Below are 10,588 nucleotides of genomic sequence, written 5' to 3'. Positions count from 1 at the left end.
AACCAGGCCAGACAAGATGTTTTCTAGTACTAAAACTCCAAAGCGTGTTTAAAAAAAAAAATTAGAGGCCTTTTCCCCTCCATCAAATGAAATGATATGATGTATAAAAATTACATGTCAAACTTTCTGAACACTCAAAACAAATATTTACAATTCCTCTTTTTAAACTTTGCATTAAAACAATACATAAATGTCTGGGGGGGAAAAAAAAACTTCCAAAAAAAAAAAAATGCTGGAACTGTAGTAGAATACATTCACTAATCTGAGGACTAATTTCATGATGGGGGAAATGAACCCCTTGGTGTCTGTCACTCCTTAAAACGAGTGACGCCTCATGAATATGTTCAGTGTCACTCTGCCTGCTGCCCCGCCCACATGCTAATGCTCCCCTTCATCAATCAATGCACTCAGAGTGGAAGGTAAAGGCACGTGGCTCACGCTTGTCTGGCTTGTGAAAGAGGGAGTCATTCTGTCCACAGCAAAACCACAAGCCACTCGGGCAGGGGAATGGAGCCTTCTTCCCCTCAGTAAAGAAATACAAGGCCGCCAGCAACATGCAAGCAAAGCAAAATTTTCAGAGTTCCCTTCATATATTAAAGCCCTAGAGGGAGTGTGGATGGTAAAGCAGAAATGTACACATGTGAATACTGTGGCCAAACTAATTGTTGCTGTACCTTATGGGGGGGTGGTTGAGCTCCCTGCTATTTTTCCCTGCTGTATCTTGTGTAATCTTGTTTCGTCAGTGTTACATTAATTTAGTACACTGAAAAACTCACACCTTCCTAGCAAGATATGCTGCATCCTTGAGGGAAGATGCCATAATGCTATTAACTATGACTATGCTTAGGCAGCCAAAGAGGCAGTGTGGTGAGAGGACGTATGCTCTGTGCCACACCCCAATGCCAGCCAGACATCCAACTTTACCCATAATGCTAGCACCTCTTTCCATATGTAAATAATCACTAACGAGTAGCTATGAGTCTTGCTGGCAGCTACGCTGAGATACTATCGTGTCTCTGCAGCTACTGGACAAGACTCGGGAGGGAGTGTCCACATCTCTCCTCTTATCTGTTCCTTCCATCCTTCCTTCCGGTTTCCATGACGTTTCTTCACGTCTTGCTGCTCCTAGAACGCAGTGACCCTCTGGCACCATTTCCTACACACTCAGTGGAGGACTGAACACTATTTTTACAGCGTCCTCCATCAAAGCAATTAGAAAGAAGTCATTCCCAAATACATATCTATAAACTTGTTGATCACTGTCTTTGTCTTCCTAGGAAAGCTTTTTGTAACAATAGAAAAAACAATCCCTCCATAGGTGGGCAAGGGCACTGAGTTTATCACATGATCACAGCAGAGTGCAAAATTCTTCTCCACTGTCAATAATAAGGACACAGTGTAACCTGATAGACCAATAGCATGTGTCTGGCAGAACTTCCGCTGCCTCACCGGCCCCAATTCAAAAAAAAGAAAGAAAAATAAAGGAAAGTCAGAGACCTCTCTGAATTCCATTAACAGCATAAGAGATAAAAAAACTTTAACAAAAAAGTAATCATGCAATGGTTATCTCTTTTTCTGATGCTTCTAAATGAAGAGAGAAAGAAAGAAAGATATACATTGTTTGTCATGTCCCAGTGCTGACTGAGTTTTGGACTTTAGGGAGGGTTTAGGGGTGGGATGGGGGGGTGGGGGACTTAGGGCAACACAGGGACTACTTGACCAGTCTTTTGGCCACGTCTGCATAGGCAATCTCAATCTCCTTGTCGCTAGGGCAGGTGTTGGTGAACTCCTCCCGGGTGTAGGCGTTGGCCAGGTACTTCCAGATGCCTGTCATCTCCTTGGGGATCTCAAAGCCACGGTACTTCTTTGCCACCACCTGCAGGGAGGGGAGAAAAAATGGCCGACTGAACTTGCAAGCTCTGTTGGTTTCATGGCCTCTCTTCCCTAATGCGTGGATGCACCACGGGATCAGGGGATTGTCTGGGTCTTACCTGCTCCAGGTGTGCTCATCTTACTGAGATTAAAGTTTCTTAGTCTAAGTCTCAGTATGGATTCTGTGGTCTAGCTGAATTCTGTGATCCAGTAACTGAGACGTAAGATAGTGGGTGTACTTGGCTTTCCGTCTAGTCAGACAAGTTAACTTGACTAATGTTATGCTCACACTCACAGGTCTGGGAGCGTTGTCAGCCTGGTCTGACACTGTTGCTCACTCAACTTGAACAGATACACTTTTGTGCCTGTTGAAGTTGCTTTGGATAAGAGCACCTACTGAATGACTAATGTAATGCAATGTAGCAATGTAATGTAGAAGTAGTGTGATACTCTCCCATGCTACTGTAGACACCACGGCCACCACTATGGCTACCTTCTCTACAGTTTCTTGCTTTTATATTTATGGTAAATTTAAAAGAGAGACAACATAAAGACAATACCTTACTGCTGAGAGGTTAAATATTGTATTCTGGGTTCACCCCCATAGGAGGACTGCTTTGTGCTACCCTACGTCACCCTGGGTGCTCCGGTCAGAGCTTTGGAACAAGCACTACTTGCATTCTTGCAGCGCACCTAGTCACAACAGCCTGTTCTCTCCCTCTACACTGCGGTTTGCCAAACAGGCTGAAAGCATTCCTGAAGCGCGACGCCCAAGGAGCACACCACATAGTGTTGAAACATACATATTTTTTCATTAATTATTGAAGCATGTATAAAAACCTGAGATGAGATGAAACTCCAGGAATTATCCAGTTTTCTGACAGAAACTCCATAACAGCAATGCGTCAGCACTGGGGAAAGTGTTACTCCAGGGGTATGTTCGACAGCTGCATCCGTTTTTCCACAGGATTAACTGAAGGACTTCAAATACAACTCGCCATCTGCCGTGAGAAGTGTGAAAATGCTGTGCGTATTTCCTACCCACAATGCATTTGACGCTGAATCTGTTTGCCAAACTCTCTGGGAGAGGGCTAGGGTTTAAAAGCTTTCAATTGGCTCAGGTTTCACATTAGCGCCAATATCCACATTCTGAACATAACAGAAGCACACGACAGGAGCAGCTATCGTGCCATCAGCGACTCACTGATTTGAACCGATCATGTTTGTCACAGTTTTTCTCTGGAGAGCCAAATCGTTTGATTTGTTTGGACAAGTCAGTGATTGGGCAGCAGTATGACATAATGGCAAGGAGCAGGATTCGTAACTGAAAGACTGATAGTTCCTTTCCCTTCTGGGCCACTTCTGCTGTACCCTTGGGCAAGGTACTTAGACAAGGCAACCTAGAATTGCCTCGGTAAACATCCAGCTGTATAAATGGATAAACCTGTAACCCGTGTAAGTCACTCAGGATAGGAGCATCTGCTAAATGACAGTAATACAACAGTGCAATGAGAGCACATGGCAGCTTGAGCCATTACAGGATTTGAGCAGGAAGCCTCACCCGGCCATCGTTACCAACGAACAGCCTTCCTGGAGTAAACGCCTCACCTTGACGATGTGAAGTTTGGGGAGCAGGTTGCAGTCGGCCAGCGTCATCTCGTCGCCATCCAGGAACTTGCGGGAGGACACCTTGATGTCCTCGATGCTGTTGTGGTCGATCTCGTCGGGCAGAGGGGAGCGGAGGTACTCATCCAGCTTCTGGAGGGTCTTCAGTAGGCCACGCTCTAGGGCTGCAGGTGAGGAATACCTCAGTCAGCCCTCTTCTGTAAACAAGCTTCCACTTGCTTTCAGCAAGTTCACTCTTTTCAGGTGGTCTCACATGTAAACTGTTGTAGTTATTGTTAATTAGGATGCTAGACGGCATGCATCTACTTTAACTTAACTTCGTAAGTAATGTTCTCTGCAGTTGTATTTCCCAATGTGCCGTGAATTGCCCTCAAGACATCTGATTGATAAATATATGATAATTATGATGATAATAATAGTAACAATAATAAAAGCAGCACAAACAGGAGCAAGCTCTTCAACTCCAGTCCAGGAGGGACATAATCCTGCCACATTTTCTCAATTTTCCTTAAACCACTTACTCGCTCTGAAAGGAATCAAATCAGATTTAAATTGCCTGATTTTTAAATGAGGTTTTCAGGACTTTGATGGATTAATATAATTGCTGCAATAGAGAAAATCCCCTGAAACTAGGCTGCGTTAACAATGGAATTACAAAGGGAGAATACTTTGAGACACATTACTTTCAAAATGCATAGTGTCTGCACAGACACTAACACAGATGCTTTCCCAAGGGATACAACCCAGACAGCAGCATCTTTAAACACTATCACTGCTTACATTACTCTTAACAGGTATCAAGCCATACCGTTAGGAAGAAAGATGGACATATTTTTACCAGATAAGGGTAATTTATCATGACTGTGGATTGGACAGTGAGATATTTGACCACTTTCAGTGACTTTTCAATGGCATTTCTAGGATGTAAATATCCAGATGATATGGGAACCCCGTTCAGAACTGGGGAAGGTTGATAAACTAGAACAATTCAAGTGACAGAGTGCCTGAAAATGAAGCCTGCACACACTGCTGCCTTCTCAGACCAGGGCTGACCACTCTCAAATGCAGTACAGCAAATAGTCTTTACTGCCACAAGAGGGCAGCATTGCACAGGAAACACACAAAACAAGTTCCACAAATAGTCTTTGTAATAAACACGCAGCTCATGATATGTTGCCTTAGCTGCATAAACTTTTAGCTTGGCAAGGTTATCCCAAACTAGCCAAACCCACACTGCTTAAGAGTGTTTATTATTTGGACAACCCAGCACACAGACTGAAGCTTAAAGAGACAAAATAAGATTCCCATGCAAATCTCTCATCTAAAGGTTATCAACAGGGAAAGAACAATAAGTTAAAAGTGAACACCACAATCAAACAAAAAGTGCCAACAACTTCTGTTTAAACAATTCATAAATTAAGATTCTCACTAAAAGAATCTCTCAGAAACTAGTGAAGGCCTTCCAACAATCCAGAAGAACATTCTTTATAAGCTCCTAAGTCCCTGCTTCACTGTGAGCCAATCTGCACGTTGAGTAAATATTTTACCAGGGTGGTGAAGAGCAATAAAAGAAGTGGATGTGTAATCCAGCCCATAATAAGACAATGAACACCACTTCTTCATAAAACGTTTCTTGTGACAGTTGATCAATTTAAATGATTATAAATAACAAAAGCAGAACATAAGTGAGGTAGTGTAGAAATGACTTACTTTCTTGATTGATTTACAAAACATTAAACAGCTCAGCAAATGACTTTATTCAGAGTGACTGCCCTTCGTTTTGCTCATGTGGTGAGTATTACGGAGGCAGTATCGCGGTGGTCCTTTGTCACCGCGTTTTCACGTCCACGCTGCCAGGGACAGAAAGGAACAGTGGCAGCGGCAGGAATCGCGCAGCTGACGGAGAGAGGAGGACCAATCCGCTGTGCCCCCAGCCAAACAAAAGCCCTGTGTCTGTAGCCGCCGGTGACCACAGGTCTCCCGGCGTCGCCTAGCAACAGGAATTCTCTTCCCAGCTCTGAGTAATTCAATCGGAGGCCTAGGAGCCTGGTCCCTTTCTGAGAGTGACCCTAGAGCAGCCGAGGAGAGGGCTACGGCACTGACACGCTTCTCACCAGCTGCTCGAGTGCCCACACGGCTCGTACTACCGCAGACTCACCCTCATTGGCGTCTGGCTTGGAGTTCTTGATGAAGGCAGAGAACTTGGCGAAGATGTCCATCCCTGCGGTGTTGGACTCAGGGTGCCGAGCTCCCAGCTTGGTGTACCTGAGAACAGGGTACGGCCATTACACACGCACATGTGCGCTTCAACTGCACTCCTGAGCCTGAGCTTGCAATATCCATATTTTTTTTTATTTTCTTTCATTTTAGACTGGGGTGGAGGCTTTCACTACCGTGTGTGTGCACGTGTGTGTGTTTTAGTCTTGCTTGGTTTGGTACAAACATCTGTGTGTAAAATAGTGTATGGAGTATTGGTGATTTTTTTTTTTTTTAAACAAAACTGGATGCCTTTTTTAAAATACCATTTAAAACATATACAATATTATAGGATGAAGATCAAAAGGAAAAGTATTTCATTTGCTGTAATTAAGGTGTAACTAGTAATCAGCTCTGATTCCCTGAAGCTAAGTACACACTGATTGGCTAGGACGTAGGGCCTGGGCAACATGAGGCCTCTGTGATGAGCTGGCACAGAGATGGAGGCCATGACAAGCAGCCCACGTGCACCAATCAACAAAGTCTTCATCTGCAGTAAAACCGGCTGCAGTGAGCAAGGTGGGGCCGGGTCAGGGATCACCAGGCATGACGGGAAAGGCGGGACACTCACTTGGGCGGGCTGAGAACATCCTCGAGGAACTCCTCAATCTTGTTGACGTCGGTCTTGACCTCTCCATTGAAGGTGATGAATGGGGGGTGAGTTCCAGGAGCCAGGTTCTGAAGATCAGCCGGTTTCCTGAATGGAGTAGGAAGATAAGAAACACACACACACACACACATCTCACCTAAGTGATCGTGAATTTAACACCAAAGTGCAGTAGCAGTAACTACTAAAACAGAATTTTAGCAAATCTCACGTCCTCCACTGTTCCACTTGAGCTGCAGATATAATAATATTCCACATGATCAAATTACTGGAAGATTCTGTCTAAGGATGTCCAAACAGGCAAATTAAATCTACAATTATAATAATCACTTTTAATGATATGTGACTGAAAATTACCATGACCACTAATATCCACTTTCAAGAGGTGCTTATTTCCTGTAGTTGTTTTTAAAGAGAAATTCAGGACAGTATCGTGTTGATTCATTGGTGTGGAGATATGGTTAATCTCTGGACGTGAGGGTTAAGGGTTAGAAGGGTATGACAATGACCTCTGTGTATGACGAGAGGAGAAAGAATGAGGAATAACAACTTATGTTTGATAACACAAAATCAGGTTATACCCAGGGCAAATAAGAGATGCATAATTACACTGAGGTTAAATACTCTGGCTCCTAAGGGGTCACAGCTAGGCACGCAGTTTTCACCACCAGCTTTAAGCGCTGCTCCACCCTGTGCTGAGCCACGCCCCATCACCATAGAAACAGCAGCTGCGTGCGGCCAGTCAGGGCTCAGCACTGAGGCCTGCTGTCCCGCTGGCGACCGTGGTGACCGCGGCCGTCCCTTTCACAGGCTGGCACCGAGCGCTTGGTCCAGAACAATGGGCCGGAATCAGAGAGGACTTTTCTAGGCCCGTCCAGTCCGCAGCACGGCAGCACACCCGCCCCGCCCACTGCATTCTCTCAGTGCCCACAGAGCCATCTCAACTGGACTGGGCCTGCACTTTCCACCACGCCACACTCATCGGCACGGCCACAGTGTGTGTGTGTGCGTGTGCGTGTGTGTGTGCGCGTGTGCACATGCTGCAGACACCCATGGCCTGAGACGTGCACAGAGTGTTTTGGGTAAAAGGGGAGGGGAGGGGCGGTGGGCGCGTGTCCATGTCTCTGCTGTACCTAATGGGGATTTGATGAAAGGACTGTCTGTACACAGCGCTTCACCGCGTTACGCAATCCTCAAAATATTGAGCCTTTCAGTTCTACCTAACAGTGAACCGCAAAAGGTTTCAGCACGCAGCTCTGCTCAAGAGGACCACCGTGTAATTAATGCCAGATGGATCGGCCAAAAATGATACATTAACCACCATGGAAACCAAAGGATGGTCAGCTGATGATATAAAGAAGCTGAGTGCTAGAAGCTGAACGGCAGCATACTTCATTCATATTGTATGGCTAGCTCTATTCAGCAAAACAATCAGCAAAACACTGACAAACCCTTGTGTGTCACCTGTACAGTACATATCACAGCATGAATAGATATGAATGTCCTAGAATGAGTATTCCCCCCAGGGAATGCCTGCAGCATTCAACAGGATCCTGCACTATCCTGTCTATTTCTACAAACTTGATTCAAAGTGCATGCTCTGAAAAATTTACTGTTTTCATGTACGCAACATTGTACGTACCATTTGATTTTAAACCGATGTCTTTGTCACATTATATAAAACACTTGTGGCCTACACTTGACTGTACCAAGGCTAAGTTTAATAAAACGAATTAAGTCATTCTCATTTCTTTTATCTGCCCTATAAGGCCACAACAGGCAAACATACAACATTTAAAATGGAGGATCATCTGGACTGGGCAGCAACACCAGTTTAGGGGTAAAATTGCAGGAAGTGACCTCATCCCTGTGGTATGAAGACAGGAAGTGACCTTATCCCTGTGGCACGACCATGGCAGCCGTGGGTCTGCAGGGAGAGGGGAGGGAAAGGGGCGGGTGAGATTCAGCCAGACACACTCCTCCTCAGGAAATGAGCTCCAATCCTGGACCCACATGCATGCTCTTTTACCGCAGAGGGGGCTGTTATATAGGGAAGCGATTAGGCTCCTGGACTCTAGAGGGTTCTACTCAGGGGCAGAACATTAGCTGAATCACTCAAGTAAATATCCGCCTGTGTGTTAAGGGGCTACTGAGGGTGCAGTAACAACTGTACCTGCAAAATAGTTTACTTGGAAAATCAAGAGTAACCATGTAATCATTGCAAATAAGTGCTTTGAGAAATTTAAGCTAAACCAAAGTTCATTAAGTAAGCTATATATAAAAGTTAAATGTTATATTTCAAGACTTTACATTTCATGTAAGCAAATATGATCTTGACCACACCTTCTTCCAACAGAGGGAAAAATGAGCATGTTGGAGCAGTACAACATTCAACATTAAAATGAATAAGAGCACAAGCACTTCAGGTCGCCTTCAGCACACTGCTCACTGTACAGTTACAGGGCAACCACAATAATGAGGATAGTACAGACATCACTGCCAATCACCCAGTAACATGTAGCTGATGAATCCTCACAATGAATTTAATTAATCGTATTTCATGGTGAACACTCTCTAAATATGCATTCATTCTTTCAATTAATTATATGCCTGCTGAGCTACTATCTATCATAAACAATGAATTTGGTTTGATAAATGTGCTGTATCACGGTTGCCCTGGTCTTTGGCACAACAAAGTCGTTCAACCACAGGTGGTTCCGTTCAGCAGAGAGCTCTCAAATACTACAAACCACTGTTTGCTGCTCAACAAACCCGCCCACTTCTTCCGTAAAACGGAGCTGCAACAGGTACGTGCGAAACGTTTTCTGCTTCTGACGAAGACAGCGACGGCATTAGGGCAGAAAGCTGCAGAATTCCGTCAGGGGTGGAAAAAAGGAGGAGTGGAGGGGACATAAACGAACAGTAGCCCTGTTGTTCAGTGCCTCTCTGTGCCGAGTGGAGATTGCATGTGGAAAAAGTGATGCGTTTATCACTCCTCTGAAAAAGGGCACTTTCGAGCGGGACGGGTGCAGATGTCTGAGGGGGCAAGACGGGGGACGGGGGGAGGGGGGAGGGGGGACGGGGACGCCGTTCGGTGGGTAGGGCAGGGCTTCAGGCCTACTCGCTTTCGTATGTGCCTCTTACGTTATTACGTGTAGGTTACACACACACACACACACGCATATAATCTGACACTCCTGAGAGAAGCCACAGCTTTGCAAAATGGGGCCCTGACAGCCATTCTCTTGTATTGCATTTTGAAAAAACCCCAGTTCAAAGCATGGGAAAATGGCCACACGCAACTCAGCTCCAGGGCTTCAGGGATGACTCTGGGTCTTTGTGGGGAGCTGCGTCTGAATTGAGCACAATGTTTTCTAACTAGTGTTTCTGTGAACTCGTATAACTCCAGCACCAAGGCAAGGGAGTTAAAGGCGTATCTGAACAAGAGGCCATTAAGGATCTGGTCTGGATCACACGCAATGTACAAACAGCCATAATACATCTGGCGGGTCTGTTCTGAACAGTAAAAGGTAAAATGAGAAAGCAGCTTACTCACTGGCACATATACAACACCTGGGGAGGGAGGGACCTGACTGAATGTGACTGTGTGTGTGTTTGTGTGAGAGAGACCATGTGAGAGTGGGGGCAGACTGGCTCCCTTGGCTGTGTGTGTGTGTGTGTGTGTGTGTGTGTGTGTGTACATGTGCTACTTCCCTGCAGGGCAGAGATGACATTAGCCCAGGGTAGAGATGACATTAGCGCAGAGGACACCACAGCCTTTGAGAAATATCCATTTACTTTCCCACTTTTGGCTTCTCTAAGGTTACAGTACAACCCAACTCTGCAGAGAAGGGAGAATATCACGGCACATTTCAGCAGGTCTTCTGGCTGAGCCGCAGCCTGCGAGCACAGAGAGGGAAGAACAGGGTCTCACCTCTTCAGGTCGACCGTGGTGACGTTGAAGACCACGCCCTTCAGCCAGAGAATCATGAAGAGCCGCTGGGAGAAGGGGCAGTTGCCGATGCTCTCCCCGTCGCTCCCCGCCTGCGGACGAACAGGGAGAAATCCGTCAGTCCTTGTCACTCGTCACATCCTCACACCGCCCCACAGCAGAGACTGTAACGTTTTCACGCCACATTCATGACACGCCGTGTCCGTGTCACTGCAGCAGGGTCAGCATTCCGCTGCGGTTCTTGTGAAACTTTGTTTGAATGTTGTTTACTAGCT

General features: G+C 45.6%; 1 protein-coding gene across 1 annotated transcript in view; it reads right to left on the bottom strand.

Moving 5' to 3' along the window:
* Nucleotides 1-202: 202 nt before the first annotated feature.
* clic4 (chloride intracellular channel 4) overlaps nt 203-10,588 on the bottom strand; it is a 35,343-nt gene continuing 24,957 nt past the window's right edge. Inside the window, exons 2-6 of the mRNA XM_036542892.1 lie at nt 10,296-10,405; nt 6,326-6,451; nt 5,657-5,763; nt 3,481-3,662; nt 203-1,876 (exon numbers count right to left, since the gene is read on the bottom strand). Of these exons, the coding sequence (XP_036398785.1) occupies nt 1,712-1,876; nt 3,481-3,662; nt 5,657-5,763; nt 6,326-6,451; nt 10,296-10,405 (690 nt within the window). The 3' untranslated portion in view covers nt 203-1,711. The remainder of the gene's footprint in view (nt 1,877-3,480; nt 3,663-5,656; nt 5,764-6,325; nt 6,452-10,295; nt 10,406-10,588) is intronic.

The sequence above is a fragment of the Megalops cyprinoides genome, chromosome 12 (genome assembly GCF_013368585.1).
Source record: "Megalops cyprinoides isolate fMegCyp1 chromosome 12, fMegCyp1.pri, whole genome shotgun sequence".
Taxonomy (NCBI): Eukaryota; Metazoa; Chordata; class Actinopteri; order Elopiformes; family Megalopidae; genus Megalops; species Megalops cyprinoides.
The sequence above is the reverse complement of the archived record's forward strand: the minus strand, read 5'-3'. Positions and strand labels throughout refer to the sequence as shown.